The 22,229-nt window shown below is 42.1% G+C and overlaps 2 protein-coding genes across 2 annotated transcripts in view; one reads left to right on the forward strand and one right to left on the reverse strand.

The window, feature by feature from the left end:
- Window positions 1–6,000, forward strand: part of LOC115122294 (cilia- and flagella-associated protein 100-like) — a 31,661-nt gene extending 25,661 nt beyond the window's left edge. The window contains exons 13-14 of the mRNA XM_065021098.1: window positions 5,610–5,703; window positions 5,854–6,000. Coding sequence (XP_064877170.1) covers window positions 5,610–5,703; window positions 5,854–5,967 — 208 coding nt within the window. The 3' untranslated portion in view covers window positions 5,968–6,000. The remainder of the gene's footprint in view (window positions 1–5,609; window positions 5,704–5,853) is intronic.
- Window positions 6,001–7,682: 1,682 nt separating this feature from the next.
- The window catches only part of LOC115132517 (copine-9-like), a 94,586-nt gene continuing 80,039 nt past the window's right edge, over window positions 7,683–22,229 (reverse strand). The window contains exons 16-20 of the mRNA XM_065020896.1: window positions 18,481–18,608; window positions 13,010–13,112; window positions 12,830–12,887; window positions 11,883–11,956; window positions 7,683–11,663 (exon numbers count right to left, since the gene is read on the reverse strand). Coding sequence (XP_064876968.1) covers window positions 11,481–11,663; window positions 11,883–11,956; window positions 12,830–12,887; window positions 13,010–13,112; window positions 18,481–18,608 — 546 coding nt within the window. The 3' untranslated portion in view covers window positions 7,683–11,480. The remainder of the gene's footprint in view (window positions 11,664–11,882; window positions 11,957–12,829; window positions 12,888–13,009; window positions 13,113–18,480; window positions 18,609–22,229) is intronic.

Genomic DNA, 22,229 nt, shown 5'->3' on the forward strand with positions numbered 1-22,229 from the left:
TTAGATAACATATCAGTAGTCAGTCAGTTAGCTAACATATCAGTAGTCAGTCAGTTAGATAACATATCAGTAGTCAGTCAGTTAGATAACATATCAGTAGTCAGTCAGTTAGATAACTGACATCAATTAGATAACATATCAGTAGTCAGTCAGTTAGATGACATCAGTAGTCAGTCAGTTAGCTAACATATCAGTAGTCAGTCAGTCATATCAGTAGTCAGTCAGTTAGCTGACATATCAGTAGTCAGTCAGTTAGCTGACATATCAGTAGTCAGTCAGTTAGATAACTGTAGTCATCAGTCAGTAGTCAGTCAGTTAGATGACATGTCAGTCAGTCATATCAGTAGTCAGTTAGATGACATATCAGTAGTCAGTCAGTTCAGCAATTAGACATATCAGTCAGTTGGTCAGTCAGTTAGATAAATATATCATGTCAGTAGTCAGTCAGTTGGACATATCAGTAACATATCAGTAGACAGTCAGTTAGATGACATATCAGTAGTCAGTCAGTTAGATGACATATCATGTCAGTAGTCAGTCAGTTAGAAGACATCAGTCAGTAGTAACATATCAGTAGTCAGTCAGTTAGAAGACATCTCAGTAGTCAGTCAGTTAGAAGACATCTCAGTAGTCAGTCAGTTAGATAACATATCAGTAGTCAGTCAGTTAGCTGACATATCAGTAGTCAGTCAGTTAGCTGACATCAGTAGTCAGTCAGTTAGCTGACATCAGTAGTCAGTCAGTTGGGTAACATGTCAGTAGTCAGTCAGTTAGAAGACATCTCAGTAGTAGTCAGTCAGTTAGAAGACATCTCAGTAGTCAGTCAGTTAGAAGTAGTCAGTCAATCAGTAGTCAGTCAGTTAGATGACATCAGTAGTCAGTAGTCATATCAGTTAGTTAGATAACATCAGTCAGTAGTCAGTAGTCAGTCAGTTAGATAACATATCAGTAGTCAGTCAGTTAGCTATCAGACATCAGTAGTCAGTAGTCAGTCAGTTAGCTGAGTCATCAGTAGTCAGTCAGTCAGTAGCATGACATCAGTAGTCAGTCAGTTAGATGACATATCAGTAAGTCAGTTAGATCATATCAGTAGTCAGTCAGTTAGCTGACATATCAGTAGTCAGTCAGTTAGATAATATCATATCAGTAGTCAGTCAGTTAGCTGACATCTCAGTAGTCAGTCAGTTAGCTGACATCTCATTAGTCAGTCAGTTAGAAGACATCTCAGTAGTCAGTCAGTTAGATGACATCTCAGTAGTCAGTCAGTTAGATGACATCTCAGTAGTCAGTCAGTTAGATGACATCTCAGTAGTCAGTCAGTTAGATAACATATCAGTAGTCAGTCAGTTAGATAACATATCAGTAGTCAGTCAGTTAGATAACATATCAGTAGTCAGTCAGTTAGCTAACATATCAGTAGTCAGTCAGTTAGATAATATCAGTAGTCAGTCAGTTAGATGACATCTCAGTAGTCAGTTAGATAACATATCAGTAGTCAGTCAGTTAGATAACATATCAGTAGTCAGTCAGTTAGATAACATATCAGTAGTCAGTCAGTTAGCTGACATATCAGTAGTCAGTCATATCAGTAGTCAGTCATTAGATGACATCAGTAGTCAGTCAGTTAGCATAAGTAGTCAGTCAGTTAGATAACATATCAGTAGTCAGTCAGTTAGATGAATATATCAGTAGTCAGTCAGTTAGCTGACATATCAGTAGTCAGTCAGTTAGATAACATATCAGTAGTCAGTCAGTTAGATGACATATCAGTAGTCAGTCAGTTAGACATAAGTAGTCATATTAGATAACATATCAGTAGTCAGTCAGTTAGCTAACATATCAGTAGTCAGTCAGTTAGATAACATATCAGTAGTCAGTTAGATGACATATCAGTAGTAGATAACATATCAGTAGTCAGTCAGTTAGATAACATATCAGTAGTCAGTCAGTTAGATAACATATCAATAGTAGTCAGTCATATCAGTTAGATGACATATCAGTAGTCAGTCAGTTAGATGACATAAATATCAGTAGACATATCAGTCAGTTAGATAACATATCAGTAGTCAGTCAGTTAGCTGACATATCAGTAGTCAGTCAGTTAGCAGTAGACATATCAGTAGTCAGTCAGTTAGCTGACATCAGTCAGTTAGCTGACAGTAGTCAGTTAGATGTAGTCAGTCTCACATCTCAGTAGTCAGTCAGTTAGATGACATCTCAGTAGTCAGATTAGACATCTCAGTAGTCAGTCAGTTAGATGACATCTCAGTAGTCAGTCAGTTAGATGACATCTCAGTAGTCAGTCAGTTAGATAACATATCAGTAGTCAGTCAGTTAGATAACATATCAGTAGTCAGTCAGTTAGCTGACATCAGTAGTCAGTCAGTTAGCTGACATCAGTAGTCAGTCAGTTAGATGACATATCAGTAGTCAGTCAGTTAGATGACATATCAGTAGTCAGTCAGTTAGCTAGTCAGTCAGTTAGATAACATGTCAGTAGTCAGTCAGCTAACATATCAGTAGTCAGTCAGTTAGCTGACATATCAGTAGTCAGTCAGTTAGCTAACATATCAGTAGTCAGTCAGTTAGATAACATATCAGTAGTCAGTCAGTTAGATAACATATCAGTAGTCAGTCAGTTAGATAACATATCAGTAGTCAGTCAGTTAGATAACATGTAGTCAGTCATCATAACATATCAGTAGTCAGTCAGTTAGATAACATATCAGTATCAGTCAGTTAGCTGACATCAGTCAGTTAGATGACATATCAGTAGTCAGTCAGTTAGATGACATATCAGTAGTCAGTCAGTTAGATGACATATCAGTACATTAGATAACATATCAGTCAGTTAGATGACATATCAGTAGTCAGTCAGGTAACATGTCAGTCAGTTAGATCATATCAGTTGAACATATCAGTAGTCAGTCAGTTAGATGACATATCAGTAGTCAGTCAGTTAGATGACATATCAGTAGTCAGTCAGTTAGAAGACATCTCAGTAGTCAGTCAGTTAGAAGACATCTCAGTAGTCAGTCAGTTAGAAGACATCTCAGTAGTCAGTCAGTTAGATGACATCTCAGTAGTCAGTCAGTTAGATAACATCTCAGTAGTCAGTCAGTTAGATAACATATCAGTAGTCGTCAGTTAGCTGACATCAGTAGTCAGTCAGTTAGCTGACATCAGTAGTCAGTCAGTTGGGTAACATGTCAGTAGTCAGTCAGTTAGCTGACATGTCAGTAGTCAGTCAGTTAGCTGACATGTCAGTAGTCAGTCAGTTGGGTGACATATCAGTAGTCAGTCAGTTGGGTAACATATCAGTAGTCAGTCAGTTAGCTGACATGTCAGTAGTCAGTCAGTTGGGTAACATGTCAGTAGTCAGTCAGTTGGGTAACATGTCAGTAGTCAGTCAGTTGGGTAACATATCAGTAGTCAGTCAGTTGGGTAACATATCAGTAGTCAGCTGACTTATCAGTAGTCAGTCAGTTAGCTGACATATCAGTAGTCAGTCAGTTAGCTGACATATCAGTAGTCAGTCAGTTGGGTAACATATACTACATTACAAAAAGTATGTGGACACCTGCTCGTCGAACATCTCATTCCAAAATCATGGGCATTAATATGGAACTGGTCCCCCCTTTGCTGCTATAACAGCCTCCACTCTTCTGGGAAGGCTTTCCACTAGATGTTGGAACATTGCTGCGGGGACTTGCTTCCATTCAGCCACAAGAACATTAGTGAGGTCGGGCACTAATGTTGGCCGATTAGGCTTGGCTCGCAGTCGGCGTTCCAATTTATCCGGAAGTTGGTCGATGGGGATGAGGTCAGGGCTCTGTGCCGGCCAGTCAAGTTCTTCCACACCGATCTCGGCAAAATATTTCTGTATGAACATCGCTTTGTGCACGGGAGCATTGTCATGCTGAAACAGGAAAGGCCTTCCCCAAACTGTTGCCACAAAGTTGGAAGCACATATTTGTCTAGAATGTCATAGTATGCTGTAGCATTAAGATTTCCCTTTACTGGAACTAAGGGGCCTAGCCCGAACCATGAAAAACAGCCTCAGACCATTATTCCTCCTCCACCAAACTTTACATTTGGCACTATGCATGGGGGCAGGTAGCGTTCTCCAGGTCTCTGCCAAACCCAGATTAGTCCGTCGGACTTCCAGATGGTGAAGCGTGATGATTCATCACTCCAGAGAGTGCGTTTCCACTGCTCCAGGGTCACTTTCGGCCCGTCATTGGACACTGTGCTATCTAACCTCCAAACGAGCTTCAATGCCATACAACACTCCTTCCGTGGCTTCCAACTGCTCTTAAACGCTAGTAAAACCAAATGCATGCTTTTCAACCGATCGCTGCCTGCACCCGCATGCCCGACTAGCATCACCACACTGGATGGTTCCGACCTTGAATATGTGGACACCTATAAGTACCTAGGTGTCTGGCTAGACTGCAAACTCTCCTTCCAGACCCATATCAAACATCTCCAATCGAAAATCAAATCAAGAGTCGGCTTTCTATTCCGCAACAAAGCCTCCTTCACTCACGCTGCCAAGCTTACCCTAGTAAAACTGACTATCCTACCGATCCTCGACTTTGGCGATGTCATCTACAAAATTGCTTCCAACACTCTACTCAGCAAACTGGATGCAGTTTATCACAGTGCCATCCGTTTTGTCACTAAAGCACCTTATACTACCCACCACTGCGTCTTGTATGCTCTAGTCGGCTGGCCCTTGCTACATATTCGTCGCCAGACCCACTGGCTCCAGGTCATCTACAAGGCCATGCTAGGTAAAGCTCCGCCTTATCTCAGTTCACTGGTCACGATGGCAACACCCATCCGTAGCACGCGCTCCAGCAGGTGTATCTCACTGATCATCCCTAAAGCCAACACCTCATTCGGCCGCCTTTCGTTCCAGTACTCTGCTGCCTGTGACTGGAACGAATTGCAAAAATCGCTGAAGTTGGAGACTTTTATCTCCCTCACCAACTTCAAACATCTGCTCTCTGAGCAGCTAACCGATCGCTGCAGCTGTACATAATCTATTGGTAAACAGCCCACCCATTTTCACCTACCTCATCCCCACAGTTTTTATTTATCTACTTTTCTGCTCTTTTGCACACCAATATCTCTACCTGTACATGATCATTTATCACTCCAGTGTTAATCTGCAATATTGTAATTATTCGCCTACCTCCTCATGCCTTTTGCACACATTGTATATAGACTCCCCTTTTCTTCTACTGTGTTATTGACTTATTAATTGTTTACTCCATGTGTAACTCTGTGTTGTCTGTTCACACTGCTATGCTTTATCTTGGCCAGGTCGCAGTTGCAAATGAGAACTTGTTCTCAACTAGCCTACCTGGTTAAATAAAGGTGAAATAAAAAAAATAAAAAAATTGATGATCACAATGATCATACCAAGCTCAAAGTTGCTTAGGTCACTAGTTTTGCCCATTCTAACGTTCAATTGAACAGTACCTGAATTCCTCGGTCCCTGTTTGTCTGCTTTATATAGCAATCCACGGCCACTTGATTCACTCTCTGTAGGAATGAATGGGGTGGTGTACCTAATAAACTGTATGTGTCTGTGTTTCCAGGCTAAGGGAGGAGAAGGTTCGTGTGCAGAAGATGCAGCAAGAGGAGCGCCTGCGTAAAGCCCTGGAGAGAGCTCAGGCTAACACCAAGAGACCTGTGAATCAAACACCCAACAATACAAAACACAACACACTAAATGTTGGTGACAGACCTTACAAAAGAAAGAATCATACATGACAACCCTTACCAGATGTCAGTGTATAGACATATCGACACAGACACTAATATTAATTTTGTGATTTTCAGACGGGGAAGAAGCTGATGCCTCGCTCACTACCTCCGGTGACTGAGCAGTTCGTGAACAATGATGACAGAGACACTGACATGGAGAAGGAGAAGCAGCTCTACTTCTTCACCTGAACCCCTCCAGCCTAGACCATGGTCCCTGATGGATCTTCAGTAGTTGATGTGTTCTGTATGTTAATGTTAAATCCAAATTCAATTGTCGGTATGTGCAGATTATACTTTGGAGAGTTGACACTTTGCCAGTACATTTTCACTGCCACATGATGGCATCAAGATCCTGAGATCAGGAGTATGTGTAGAGGCTAAAGAAGAAGACATCATGAACGGTCCTGTAAACTGAAAGTACAGACCTCCAGAAATACTGAACACAAATACTACCACACACTTTGGAACTCTGTTTTAAAGTGCTTTAATGTCACCTGATGCGTTCACGTAAAGCTGAGTTGGGCCAGGATTCAATCCAAGACATATGTTATGGGCCAGGATTCAATCCAATACATATGTTATGGTCATTACAATCCAAGACATATGTTATGTTCATTACAATCCAAGACATATGTTATGGGCCAGGATTCAATCCAATACATATGTTATGGTCATTTACAATCCAAGACATATGTTATGGGTATTACAATCCAATACATATGTTATGGGCATTTACAATCCAAGACATATGTTATGGGCATTTACAATCCAAGACATATGTTATGGTCATTTACAATCCAAGACATATGTTATGGGCATTTACAATCCAAGACATATGTTATGGTCATTTACAATCCAATACATATGTTATGGGTATTACAATCCAAGACATATGTTATGGTCATTACAATCCAATACATATGTTATGGGTATTACAATCCAAGACATATGTTATGGTCATTTACAATCCAATACATATGTTATGGTCATTACAATCCAAGACATATGTTATGGTCATTACAATCCAATACATATGTTATGGTCATTACAATCCAATACATATGTTATGGTCATTACAATCCAAGACATATGTTATGGGTATTACAATCCAAGACATATGTTATGGTCATTTACAATCCAAGACATATGTTATGGTCATTTACAATCCAAGACATATGTTATGGTCAATCCATTATGTTATGGGTATTAAATCCAAGATTACAATCAATATATGTTATGGTCATTACAATCCAATACATATGTTATGGTCATTACAATCCAATACATATGTTATGGTCATTTACAATCCAATACATATGTTATGGTCATTACAATCCAATACATATGTTATGGTCATTTACAATCCAAGACATATGTTATGGTATTACAATCCAAGACATATGTTATGGGTATTACAATCCAATACATATGTTATGGGTATTACAATCCAATACATATGTTATGGGTATTACAATCCAATACATATGTTATGGGTATTACAATCCAATACATATGTTATGGGTCATTACAATCCAAGACATATGTTATGGGTATTACAATCCAATACATATGTTATGGGTATTACAATCCAATACATATGTTATGGTATTACAATCCAAGACATATGTTATGGGTATTTACAATCCAAGACATATGTTATGGGTATTACAATCCAATACATATGTTATGGGTATTACAATCCAATACATATGTTATGGTCATTTACAATCCAAGACATATGTTATGGGCCAGGATTCAATCCAATACATATGTTATGGGTATTACAATCCAAGACATATGTTATGGGTATTACAATCCAATACATATGTTATGGGTATTACAATCCAAGACATATGTTATGGGTATTACAATACATATGTTATGGTCATTTACAATCCAATACATATGTTATAGACATTGTGGCTTTTAAAGGCAATTTCCGATTGAGCCGACAATACGCAGCGTTTACTGTGAATGGGATCTCTACGAACGTGGGAACATTGCCTTTAAAAACCCACAATGCCTAAAATCCCGAGATCGGTTTGAATCCCAGCCTTAGGTATCTGAAGACCACGGGAATGGATCTCAAGGCATGCATACTGTGTGAATTTCAACATCTTTAACCAGACCGCCAACTCACAGACATGGTGGTTTACAAAAAGGTTTATTTTATTTGCATTCATTTAGCATTTTACATTACTACGGGCTCTCTTTTGATAGAGTTCCCTCCCACCTTCTGTAGCCTATAAATGTGTAATAATCACTCAAATTAAATCAAGATGATTGAATCATATCCAATATGGTAAACTAAAGTTATTCACATGAGTTGGTTGTCCTTGGTTGAAATACATGAGTTGGCTGTCCTTGGTTGAAATACATGAGTTGGCTGTCCTTGGTTGAAATACATGAGTTGGCTGTCCTTGGTTGAAATACATGAGATGGCTGTCCTTGGTTGAAATACATGAGATGGCTGTCCTTGGTTGAAATACATGAGATGGCTGTCCTTGGTTGAAATACATGAGTTGGCTGTCCTTGGTTGAAATACATGAGTTGGCTGTCCTTGGTTGAAATACATGAGTTGGCTGTCCTTGGTTGAAATACATGAGATGGCTGTCCTTGGTTGAAATACATGAGATGGCTGTCCTTGGTTGAAATACATGAGTTGGCTGTCCTTGGTTGAAATACATGAGTTGGCTGTCATTGGTTGAAATACATGAGTTGGCTGTCCTTTTTTGAAATACCGGAAATGGATAAATGCACAATCCATTTGACACAAATAACAACGGATTACTATCGGTTTACGTTTACATTCATAACACATCAAAATGTGAAGACACCCTGATAGAAAAGGTGACCTTCTACTTCCTAGCGTAGTACTGTAACAAACTCTTCATTTGATGTTCCTATTTACAATGGATGGACATTCAAATCATATCCGTTGCATTATACATCTGCATAGAGAGACAACATAGTATTTACATTAATTTATCTATTCACACCTGTTGTTCTAAACACTAACTAAATCCTATGGCGTAAAACATTTAGCATTCTCTGTTTGAAGGAAATTAAGTTGATCAAGAGGAGAATGTTAAGTAACACAAGTGAAATGCATATTAAGATATATCTTTTTTCAGCTGTAGTGGACAGTGACCAAACATCATCATCAAACACCAAGAACAAGGATTGTATAGTATAAGTCACAGCATGCGAACTCTCCTCTTCACTGCACAAGACAAGGTATGATCAAGAGACGCACAACTAACTGTAGGCACACACACATACATCCCTAGCCACACTGACAAGACATGGCTTTGCAAAGTGAGGGATTGTAAGGCCACACAATAGTCCACATATTCAGTTAACCAGTATAGCATGAGCCAGGGTCAACCCATCCTCACCGTACAGGAGCCAGGGTCAACCTCACCTCACCGTACAGGAGCCAGGGTCAACCTCACCTCACCGTACAGGAGCCAGGGTCAACCTCACCTCACCGTACAGGAGCCAGGGTCAACCCAACCTCACCGTACAGGAGCCAGGGTCAACCCAATCTCACCGTACAGGAGCCAGGGTCAACCTAACCTCACTTCACCGTACAGGAGCCAGGGTCAACCTCACCTCATCTCAACCAAACCTCACCGTACAGGAGCCAGGATCAACCCAACCTCACTATACAGGAGCCAGGGTCAACCTAACCTAACCTCACCGTTCAGGAGCGTTATCAGCTCAACACATCTACCAGGAAATCATGTCAGTCTGTAGCATCCTCATACTGTACTGAGCTCAGAAGAGCCTCAATTAGCAGTGACCGCTAGGTGGTAGAGCTGAGCCACTCTACAGAACAGTTAGTTGAAAACATTCTTGAATTATTGCTGTATCTTAGTGATTACCTCAGTTTCCATTCCATCTGATACTGTGCAAATAACATTGAAAGTAGGATGTACAGTGTTATCTCAACATTGGCAACGTGAGGGGGTGGTCAACTCCTACTGGTGTAAAAAAAATGCTTTGCTGTATACATTTTAGGTTGGTGAACATTTTGAGATGGGGATTCTAGTATCCTGCGAGTTTTTTCTGACATGCTTTTTAATGAGGTCACGAAAAGGAGATTTAATGACAGTGTATAATTGATTGTAATGCTTTGATGTCAGAATCAGAACCATAGAAACTATGATCAGAACTAAGCCTGGAGCTTCAGGTGGCAACAGGGTTGCTAACCTGATTTCTCCAATGTATTATGACAACAAGAAATCCAAGAAATCTTTCCTCTCTCTTTCTTCTTTCATTTCTGACAAACACACAAAAAATAAAAACATCAACCAAACCACTGGAGCCCTACTGTCACAGCCCTTAACCTCCCCTCCCTATCTCTCCTCAACCTCCCCCTACCTCCTCAGTCTCCCTCTCCCTCACTACAGGAGGGCACTGAGACTGGCATTTCTGTTCCAGCAGGGTGTAATCTGCGCCCAGCATCATCCCATGCTGGGCAGGATGGTATGATAGACAGGGGGGTGAGAATGACTGGCGCTAACGAACATGTGACCTGGGCCCCATGCCAGCCGTGTCAACACTCTCCAGGGCCACATGTTCAGTTGCCAAACGTTTCAGATAGAAATGCCTTGAATAGAGCCAACATGATTGCTTGTTTTACATGTCGGAAAGGCATGCTTGTTCTACATAACATATTTCTATCCGAACGTTCCAAAACGCTGTGTCCTGCTGAACCGACCCCTAGTTCATGACACAAGACCTGCTTCAGATCAATCATCAACAAAACAAACACATAATAAAGTTTGCCCAGGACAACCTCTTCATTCACCTCCCCAAAGACAGTCAACTGCACTCATGTGTTTTGGTGCTTGGTTTTTATAAATCACTCTTTGAATCATTTAGTTTCAGAAAATCAAATGAAAGGCAACAGAAAACACCCATTGTGCATTATAACATGACACTCAGAGAGAGGGAGTGGATACAGTAATTGAAGAAGATTTTGTGTGGAGGTGTGGGCTGAAAGCAATATGTCAAGTTTGTTTACCAAATCAATAAATCAGCAATGATCATTGATTGAAGTTATTTTTACCTGTTCTCTCCAGTTGATGGCTAAGCTGTTTGCATATACAGTGCCCTCAGAAATTATTTTTCCACATTTTGTTGTGTTACAAAGTGGGGTTAAAATTGATTTAATTGTCATTTTTTAAATTTATTAATTTATTTCAATTGACTGATTTCCTTATATGAACTGTAACTCAGTAAAATCTTTGAAATTGTTGCATGTTGCGTTTATATTTTTGTTCAGTATATTTTCTACATCAATAACTTTCACAGACTGTAAACTCCTCCCTCTGCATATGCTTGTGAACGTTATAAGTGTACAGCATGGCATCACGGCATAGTCAGTTATATTTCTCCCTTCTCTTCAGAAGTGACGGTGCTTGTGGCTATTGCATTGGGTGCTCAATCTACCCGCCCCTACGTGTTCAATGGCACAATGTATGAATACATTCATTCTATGTGTAGATATAAACTGTGTTAAGCATGCGCAGTTGTAGGGGGAGGCGACATTGGCTTGCAATGAAATGGCAATGGCATAGGGTTAAAAGAGATGAGAGAGATGTCAAGTGTGTGTGTGTAAGCATCAAATATGTGTAGACCCAAGAGGGGGGGGGGGGGGGGTTGAAAGGTGCTGTCCCACTACAGTGGGGGTGTCAGATGTGCCTGTGGAGGTCGGGCAGGTCTGAGGTGGTGAGGGCGGGCCGGGGCTCGATGCCTCTGGTCTTCATGAACCCCAGCAGCTGCTCAGGGATCTCAGCCAGCACGTCCTTAGCCAGCCGGGCCATGCTCAGGACCTGGTTCCCCGACCGGTCCATGTAGTCCCGGAAAGGAACGAACTGTAGGGGGGTTGGAGGGACAATGACAGGGACAGGACACACTGTAGTAGAGCACGGAAGTCCTCCCTAACGTCTGGGAGAATAAACTTGTTGGTTCTTGTGAATAAATACATGACTGTATCAGAACTACTACAGCGTGTGGTTTTCCTTCTGTCAAATATAACGTTATTGCACATACATAAATGTTTAACATTTCTCGGTTGTCTGGCCACAACCTACCTGCACAATGTCTCTTTCAGCAAAGTGCCCCCTGAAGGACACTCTGACCTCATCACCATCTAGCTCCTCCATGGCTAGACAGAGAGGGGGGTAAGGTCCAAGCAAATAATAGAAAAACAAAGATAGGGAACACAAGTCAGTTTGACACGATACATGACAAGTTTTCAGACTAGCACTCCTGGGAACAGCTCAAGTCAAACCTTCTGCAGATACTAGAATGGGACTGTTAAGTGCTGCTAGCAGTTATTTAAAATCAGACTAACCAGTTAAAGGACCGTCGACCCATTGATACTGCGTGGCTCAGTTGGTGGAGCATAACGCCAGGGTTGTTTGTTCGACTCCCATGGAGGACCAGTATGAACAAATATAAAAATGTATACACACTACTGTAAGTTGCTCTGGATAAGAGCGTCTGGATAACACTAAAATGTCAAATGAAAAGAAGGGTAATGGTCTTACAGAACATCTCATTGAGTCTGATACTGAGACAGATCAACCCTGACATAAAGAAGTTTTCATAACCGCACACAATTCCCAGATACACACAGGATCGGACAAATAAACCAGACAAGCACACATAGACACACATTTTCTCACAAAGCTACTGGTGAAGAGTGGCTTCCCTGTGCTGCTAACAGGCAGTCTGACCGTGTGACCTGAGCAATTCTTGGCTGACTTCAATGCGTTCGATTGCCTAACCAAGGGGAACATTTAGCCAAATCGAGCGCAGATGATGCCTAGGATTATGCCTCGGTGGGCTGGAACGGAGACTCCCCTCCCTCCCTTCGTTAAGGAGACATTGATCTGAAGAGGGCCAGGATACTTGACTCTGCAACACTGATTTTCTAAAGAAACCCTCAAAGGAGAAAAGCTCCTTATAAGTAGTCCAATAACAGCTCACAGGAGAGTTTGCTCCTCTGTTCTACCTCTAGGGGCGCCATGCTCACCGTCAAACTCTGCAGGTCCGACCCCAATGATGATGATGGACATGGGGAGAGCAGCTGCCTGTAGGGAGAGAAAGAACTAGGAATTACAGACAGACAGTAATAGGCTATGCTTGGTTTGCAGACAGCCGCTACTCAGAACAATGCACTGTCCGCAGATAAGATGAACTGTACTGTACTCACATTGACTACAGCCTCCTTGGTCTGCAGCATGTCAGAGATAACTCCGTCTGTGATCATCAACAACACAAAATACTGAGAGCCATCCGTCACATCCTGCGCAGACCTGAGGGGAACACGCACGCACACACTGGAGAGTTCAAACTCAGGGAGGACTGTGTGCCTAAATGGGATTGAGAGTATGTGTGTTAACGTCAATTTATGTCATGACAAATGTTTACAGCCTCTCACTAGAGACTAAACGAAGGACCGTTTTCCAGTCAGCCTTGACCCTTTGACCTCTGTCATTACCCAGCAGTCACCTCTCATCTCAGAACGAGAGGATCGACCCCCCCTTCAAAAAAATAAATATATAAAAAAAACACAAGAGAAAAATGTCACGTGGTAGTTTTTTTCCAAAACAATTTTCATCAAGAGAGCCACAGGCACTGCAAGAAATAAAATGAACAACAGAGACTAGATACATTTCAGGTCCAATCTGTTATTATGTTAGACAAGCGCCAAGCCGTGTGTCACAGTTGTTTGTCTGTAGGCAATCGACAAAGTCCTCCCTGGACTTTCCTTCACCTGGTTTAGGCAAAATACACCCCTAATAAACATGGAATTAAGGTGTTCCACTTAACTGAGTGTAGCATGGATCCTTGTCTGAGACCTTGGCTGAATGAGGGCTTTACATTGCTCTGACATATCTAAGAGCCAGGTAGCAGTGTGCTGTGAGGGATGAGACACAGGGGCTGTGACACAGGGCTGGTTATTACAGCACACAGAAGAATTAAAAAACAAACCCCTTGCCTTTCATATTGAACCTTTATTTAACTAGGCACGTCAGTTAAGAACAAATTCTTATTTACAATGACAGCCTACCCCAGCCAAACCTGGACGACGCTGGGCCAATTGTGCACCGCCCTATGGGACTCCCAATCACGGACAGAAGTGAAACAGCCTGGATTTGAGCCGGGGACTGTGGTGACACCTCTCGCACTCTGATGCATTGCCTTAGACCGCTGCGCTACTCAGGAGCCCCCTGAGTGATACTGTGTCATGGATGGTCAGTCCTTGCATCCATCCATAGTTATGTCTATGAATTTGACAGTGGTTACATTTCTCCAGGCCCATCCATCAGCTGTTTACCAACCAGGTGAGGGGATAATGCCTTGTTATTATTTATACTGCTGATTGACACATTACATTTACATTTAAGTCATTTAGCAGACGCTCTTATCCAGAGCGACTTACAAATTGGTGCATTCACCTTATGACATCCAGTGGAACAGTAGTGCATCTAAATCTTTTAAGGGGGGTGAGAGGGATTACTTTATCCTATCCTAGGTATTCCTTAAAGAGGTGGGGTTTCAGGTGTCTCCGGAAGGTGGTGATTGACTCCGCTGTCCTGGCGTCGTGAGGGAGTTTGTTCCACCATTGGGGGCCAGAGCAGCGAACAGTTTTGACTGGGCTGAGTGGGAACTGTACTTCCTCAGTGGTAGGGAGGCGAGCAGGCCAGAGGTGGATGAACGCAGTGCCCTTGTTTGGGTGTAGGGCCTGATCAGAGCCTGGAGGTACTGAGGTGCCGTTCCCCTCACAGCTCCGTAGGCAAGCACCATGGTCTTGTAGCGGATGCGAGCTTCAACTGGAAGCCAGTGGAGAGAGCGGAGGAGCGGGGTGACGTGAGAGAACTTGGGAAGGTTGAACACCAGACGGGCTGCGGCGTTCTGGATGAGTTGTAGGGTTTAATGGCACAGGCAGGGGAGCCCAGCCAACAGCGAGTTGCAGTAATCCAGACGGGAGATGACAAGTGCCTGGATTAGGACCTGCGCCGCTTCCTGTGTGAGGCAGGGTCGTACTCTGCGGATGTTGTAGAGCATGAACCTACAGGAACGGGCCACCGCCTTGATGTTAGTTGAGAACGACAGGGTGTTGTCCAGGATCACGCCAAGGTTCTTAGCGCTCTGGGAGGAGGACACAATGAAGTTGTCAACCGTGATGGCGAGATCATGGAACGGGCAGTCCTTCCCCGGGAGGAAGAGCAGCTCCGTCTTGCCGAGGTTCAGCTTGAGGTGGTGATCCGTCATCCACACTGATATGTCTGCCAGACATGCAGAGATGCGATTCGCCACCTGGTCATCAGAAGGGGGGAAAGGAGAAGATTAATTGTGTGTCGTCTGCATAGCAATGATAGGAGAGACCATGTGAGGTTATGACAGAGCCAAGTGACTTGGTGTATAGCGAGAATAGGAGAGGGCCTAGAACAGAGCCCTGGGGGACACCAGTGGTGAGAGCACGTGGTGTGGAGACGGATTCTCGCCACGCCACCTGGTAGGAGCGACCTGTCAGGTAGGACGCAATCCAAGCGTGGGCCGCGCCGGAGATGCCCAACTCGGAGAGGGTGGAGAGGAGGATCTGATGGTTCACAGTATCGAAGGCAGCCGATAGGTCTAGAAGGATGAGAGCTAGCTAGGTGCTAGGTGAGTCCACCACATAGTAAACATTTTCTCCCCTCAATAAAGCAGCTATCAGCAAAGTCAAGACATTTTTTACATTTGAGTAATTTAGCAGATGCTCCTATACAGAGCGACTTAGTGCATACATTTTCATACATTTTCATACTTTTTCATTTGTTTTATTCTGGTCCCCCGTAGGAATCAAACCCACAACCCTGGCATTGCATGTGCCATGCTGTACCAACTGAGCCACAGTTAGTATGAAAAGACAAGTAGTTAGTATGAAAGTTAGTTAGTATAAAAGGCCTTTATGTAGTTGAATGTGATTGCTTAAATATGTTTATTTTGTTATTGTGTGATGAATGATATTGTTTTGTACACATGTGTATGTTTTATTATTCTGTTTTAGGTTCAATAAAAACAAGTTAGATCTAACCATATATTGTTTGTTTACAAACATTGGAGTAAAACAAGCAAATATTTTGGATTCTGATGGGGTACGACAGTTGAATAAAGTTCATGAGGCATTTATAAGTTATAATCTTCAAGAATCAATGGGTGCATATCATGAAATTGGATGATATTTGAATGAAGGAAACCTAGATCAAAGTATGATGACCAAAGCATGAAAAATGACTGTTTCTTCTACAGTGGGGAGAACAAGTATTTGATACACTGCTGATTTTGCAGGTTTTCCTACTTACAAAGCATGTAGAGGTCTGTAACTTTTATCATAGATACACTTCAACTGTGAGAGATGGAATTTTATCCCTGATGTCCTTACACAGCTTTCTGGTTTTGGCCATTGTGGAGAGGTTGGAGACTGTTTGATTGTGTGGACAGGTGTCTTTTATACAGGTAACGAGTTCAAACAGGTGCAGTTAATACAGGTAATGAGTGGAGAACAGGAGGGATTCTTAAAGAAAAACTAACAGGTCTGTGAGAGCCGGAATTCTTACTGGTTGGTAGGTGATCAAATACTTATGTCATGCAATAAAATGCAAATGAATTACTTAAAATTAATACAATGTGATTTTCTGGATTCTTGTTTTAGATTCCGTCTCTCACAGTTGAAGTGTACCTATGATAAAAAATTACAGACTTCTACATGCAACCTGCAAAATCGGCAGTGTATCAAATACTTGTTCTCCCCACTGTATATTTAAAAAAAAAATACAAGATTTAAAAACACACAGAACAAAGGGGAATAGGTGACATCACCTTACCTCTCATTTTAATACACCAACGGTAACATGATATTCTCTTATCTCATTTAATTTAAATAAGTGTCGGCTTGTATAAAAATAATTATATCACTGACGCAAATGTCAATGTTTGAGTTGCTATGTGTTTCACCAAATTGGCTTGAGATGATTGGACTGCAACACTGCTCAATGCATCCAAGTTGATTGAGATGATTGGACTGCAACACTGCTCAATGCATCCAAGTTGATTGAGATGATTGGACTGCAACACTGCTCAATGCATCCAAGTTGATTGAGATGATTGGACTGCAACACTGCTCAATGCATCCAAGTTGATTGAGATGATTGGACTGCAACACTGCTCAATGCATCCAAGTTGCTTGACATAGGCGTTTCAAAGAGCTGTCAGTCAAGGCGTGCTCATGAATGTAAGCTCCCCATCCTTTCAGCCGGTCTTTACAAATGTCCTGGTAGTTATTTTTCAGAATGACTGTTCAGAACCACCAGAACCAAGTCCAAAAAATGATTTAGCAACTGCTGATTGCCCCTTTAAGATGAATGCATTAGCTGTAAGTTACTCTGGTAAGTCTGCCAAATGACTAAAAGGTTCATTGTAATTATTCTGGTAAATTTCCACATCTGCTAGAATGGCCTTCCAATGCCATGTTGTCTTCAATTTCCCATCACATGGTCAGTAACCTGAATGCAATTCAAAAAATAAATCTTAGCCAGAGCTCTCTTGAAATGACTGCTTACACGACTTGAGAAGCACCAAAAACTTCTAAACCAGTTGTTTTGTTTATTCCCAAAAAAAGATCCCATAAAATTACTCCCTGCCTCCCTGTTTCGGAACTACCAGAAACTTCTTAATGACACTTGAGGAATCAAATGCTCTCAGCACACATGAAGACTACTCTGAGCAGAAGCTACAGAATAACATCACTAGTCTGAAATACACATTCTTGAAACATTTCTCCAGACACCTCCACATTGTACTTTTGCTGCAGCAGTCTGCTAGAGGGAGAGCAGCAGTCTGCTAGAGGGAGAGTGAGAGCAGCAGTCTGCTAGAGGGAGAGGGAGAGCAGCAGTCTGCTAGAGGGAGAGGGAGAGCAGCAGTCTGCTAGAGGGAGAGTGATGCAGCAGTCTGCTAGAGGGAGAGGGAGAGCAGCAGTCTGCTAGAGGGAGAGTGAGAGCAGCAGTCTGCTAGAGGGAGAGGGAGAGCAGCAGTCTGCTAGAGGGAGAGTGAGAGCAGCAGTCTGCTAGAGGGAGAGGGAGAGCAGCAGTCTGCTAGAGGGAGAGTGAGAGCAGCAGTCTGCTAGAGGGAGAGTGAGAGCAGCAGTCTGCTAGAGGGAGAGCAGCAGTCTGCTAGAGGGAGAGCAGCAGTCTTGCAAGAGAGGGGAAAACATCAGTCTGCTAGTCAGAAAGGGAGAGCATTGTTGCCTAGGGGTGAAAAAGCCTGGCAGACAACACAGCTTCAAGTACATAGTTTAGCCTTGCAACTCTAGGGGATGTGTGTTTCTACTCTAGTATGTATGAATGTGCTGCTATGTGAACCATTAGGCAGCAGTGTTCTGTATTGTCTCCTGAGATCATAATGAACATATATAGTGGGTCAGAGATCACCAGAGGTCTAGCCCATTGTAATCTCCTTACCGTGCCACTTGGTTGATGACTGGAGAGAAGTTGAACATATATAGTGGGTCAGAGATCACCAGAGGTCTAGCCCATTGTAATCTCCTTACCGTGCCACTTGGTTGATGACTGGAGAGATGTTGAACATATATAGTGGGTCAGAGATCACCAGAGGTCTAGCCCATTGTAATCTCCTTACCGTGCCACTTGGTTGATGACTGTAGAGAAGTTGGTGGGTCCGTAGAGTTGGACCGTCCTGAGGCTCTGGAAGTACGCCTCCAATACTCCCTCTATCCCCACACAGTTTGGGTTTTCATTGTCACCACTCTGCAAGGAACAGGAAGAGATGCACGTCACCATGTCAGCCTTTACATACTTCAAGACATTCAGTTATCAATAACGCCATGGTAAATTGTTTCACCGTTGATCCAAACCTCAACCATCAACCCACTTTTTACACATCCACTTCTTTCAAAGACAAGGCTCAGGATAAGTAAGATCTAAATGTGCATTGTGGTAATAACAATAAAAAGTCAAGTGCCTGCCACAAAAAAATTGTAAATAATAAATAAGGTTCTATTTATAATTAATATGGGACGTTAATATTCCACTAGCCACTGGAGAGCGACCAGCCCTGTTCACGGAGCTCCTGTGCTTGTTGTTGTTGTTGTTGTTGTTTGGGAAGTAATTCTGCAGGTCAGAGAGAGACAGAAAGCTGTTGGCTTGACAACAGCAGCCAGCGGAACAGAGCCTGTGTTTGGAGAGGCTCCTCAGGAGGAAGTGAGAGGATGCTGGGAGTCCCCCGCAAGGCTGGGAGATGAGCCGGCTGCTGAGCGCGTGTGGCCAGCTGTCACCGAGGCGATGAGGTTCGGCCCCTGCACCACACCCTGTCCTCACTCAGGTCCTCTCTCAGCGAGCTGAGCGCTCTCACAGCTGCATTGAGACAATGTCTGGGCACGCTTATTGCTGGTGGTGAAGATATCTGATCCTACAGACAGACACCTTCAGGGGTGACCTTGAGACGTTCACTTACAGTATTTACACCGAACAAAAATATAAACGCAACATACAATAATTTTAAAGATTTTACTGAGTTACAGTTCATATGAGGAAATCAGTCAATTGAAATAAATGCATTAGGGCCTAATCTTAAACGTTTACCTAAAATAAATTATTTCTCAGATAATTCAGTTTCAGAAGAAAAAGACATTATGACAATGTACACTGAACAAAAATAAACGCCACTTGGTAACATATACCCTCATAATGGGCCTCAGGATCTCATCATGGTATTTTTGTGCATTCAAATTGCCATCGATAAGATGCAATTGTGTTTGTTGTCCATAGCTTATGCCTGCCTATACCATAACCCCACCGCCACCATGGGGCAATCTGTTCACAATGTTAACATCACCAAACCGCTCACCGGTTGGACGTACTGCCAAATTCTCTAAAATGACATTGGAAGGGTGGCACAGTGGTCTAAGGCACTGCATCGCTGTGCTAGTTGTGCCACTAGAGATTCTGGGTTTGAGTCCAGGTTCTGTCGCAGCCGACCGCGACCGGGGGACCCATGGGGCGGCGCACAATTGGCCCAGCATCATCGGGGTTTGGCCGGTAGGGATGTCCTTGTCCCATCGCACACTCCTGTGGTTGGCCGGGCACAGTGCACGCTAACATGGTCGCCAGGTGTACGGTGTTTCCTCCTACATATTGGTGCAGCTGGCTTCCGGGTTAAGGGGGAATTGTGTCAAGAAGCAGTACAGCTTGGTTGGGTTGTGTTTCGGAGGACGCACGGCTCTCGACCTTCGCCTATCGCGAGTCCGTACAGTAGCTGTAGCAATGAGACAAGACTGTAACTACCAATTGGATACCACGGAATTGGGGAGAAAAAGAGGTACATTTTTTATTTATTTTTATAAATAAAATAAAATGAAATTGGATGCAATTTATGATAGAGAAATTAACATTCAATTCTATGGCAACAGCTCTGGTGGACATTCCTGCAGTCAGCATGCCAATTGCACGCTGCCTCAAAGCAAGAGACATCTGTGGCTTTGTGTTGTGTGACGCACTTTAGAGTGGCCGTTTATTGTCCCCAGCACAAGGTGCACCTGTGTAATGATCATTTTTGTACGTATGGAACATTTCCGGGATTTTTTATTTCAGGCTCATGAAACATGGGACCAGCACTTTACATGTGGCGTTTAGATTTTTGTTCAGCGTACATTGTCACAATGTCCTTTTTTTCTGAATCTGAATTATCTGAGAAATAATTTATTTTACGTAAACGTTTAAGTGGAGAGAAAGTATTTAAAGCCAAACAATGGAAATGTACAGAGTAACTTTTATTTGTCTGCCAGTCTCTCTCTCTATTTGTTTTTTCATCATTCTTTTTTCTCTCCATATACTTCACTGTGTGCTGCAATGGTCAAAAACCTCTCTGCACCCTGCCAGACACATTCCAGCACCTTCCCAGCCCGTGATTGAACCCAGCTGAGGCTCTTAGGCCAAACAAGGGCATGATTGGCAGCACAATCAGCCCCATCCCTTTAAAACGCCACTCTTATCCGGAAACCGAGTAGCCAATTTGATTGAATATGGCCCTGAGACAGTGTTCTCTCTGGCATTTCCTCCCACTTTCCTTCCCTGCCTCCTTTTCCTGCCTCTCCCACACATGAAACACAGATTATAGCACACACACACACACACACACACACACACACACACACACACACACACACACACACACTAAAACACAAACACCTACCTACTACTATAGGTGTATTGAAGGTGCTAATAGGAGAAGTACAGTATGAGGATCTGATATATGATACTAGAGGTGTTTTACTCTAATCTGATACATGATACTAAAGGTGTTTTACTCTAATCTGATACATGATACTAGAGGTGTTTTACTCTAATCTGATACATGATACTAGAGGTGTTTTACTCTAATCTGATACATGATATTAGAGGTGTTTTACTGTAATCTGATTCATGATACTAGAGGTGTTTTACTGTAATCTGATACATGATATTAGAGGTATTTACTGTAATCTGATTCATGATACTGGAGGTGTTTTACTCTAATCTGATACATGATACTAGAGGTGTTTTACTCTAATCTGATACATGATAACCGAGGTGTTTTACTCTAATCTGATACACGATAGAGGTGTTTTACTCTAATCTGATGCATGATAACAGAGGTGTTTTACTGTAATCTGATACATGATACTAGAGGTGTTTTACTCTAATCTGATACATGATACATGATACTAGAGGTGTTTTACTCTAATCTGATACATGATACTAGAGGTGTTTTACTCTAATCTGATACATGATAACAGAGGTGTTTTACTCTAATCTGATGCATGATAACAGAGGTGTTTTACTGTAATCTGATACATGATACTAGAGGTGTTTTACTCTAATCTGATACATGATACATGATACTAGAGGTGTTTTACTCTAATCTGATACATGATAACAGAGGTGTTTTACTCTAATCTGATACATGATACAATAAATGTTTTACTCTAATCTGATACATGATAGAGGTGTTTTACTCTAATCTGATGCATGATAACAGAGGTGTTTTACTGTAATCTGATACATGATACTATACTAGGTGATACATGATACAATAAATGTTTTACTCTAATCTGATACATGATAGAGGTGTTTTACTCTAATCTGATGCATGATAACAGAGGTGTTTTACTGTAATCTGATACATGATACATGATACTATAGGTGTTTTACTCTAATCTGATACATGATACATGATACTAGAGGTGTTTTACTCTAATCTGATACATGATACTAGAGGTGTTTTACTCTGATCATATACATGATAGAGGTGTTTTACTCTAATCTGATGCATGATAACAGAGGTGTTTTACTGTAATCTGATACATGATACATGATACTATAGGTGTTTTA

The sequence above is a fragment of the Oncorhynchus nerka genome, linkage group LG7, assembly GCF_034236695.1.
Source record: "Oncorhynchus nerka isolate Pitt River linkage group LG7, Oner_Uvic_2.0, whole genome shotgun sequence".
In the NCBI taxonomy this organism is placed as follows: Eukaryota; Metazoa; Chordata; class Actinopteri; order Salmoniformes; family Salmonidae; genus Oncorhynchus; species Oncorhynchus nerka.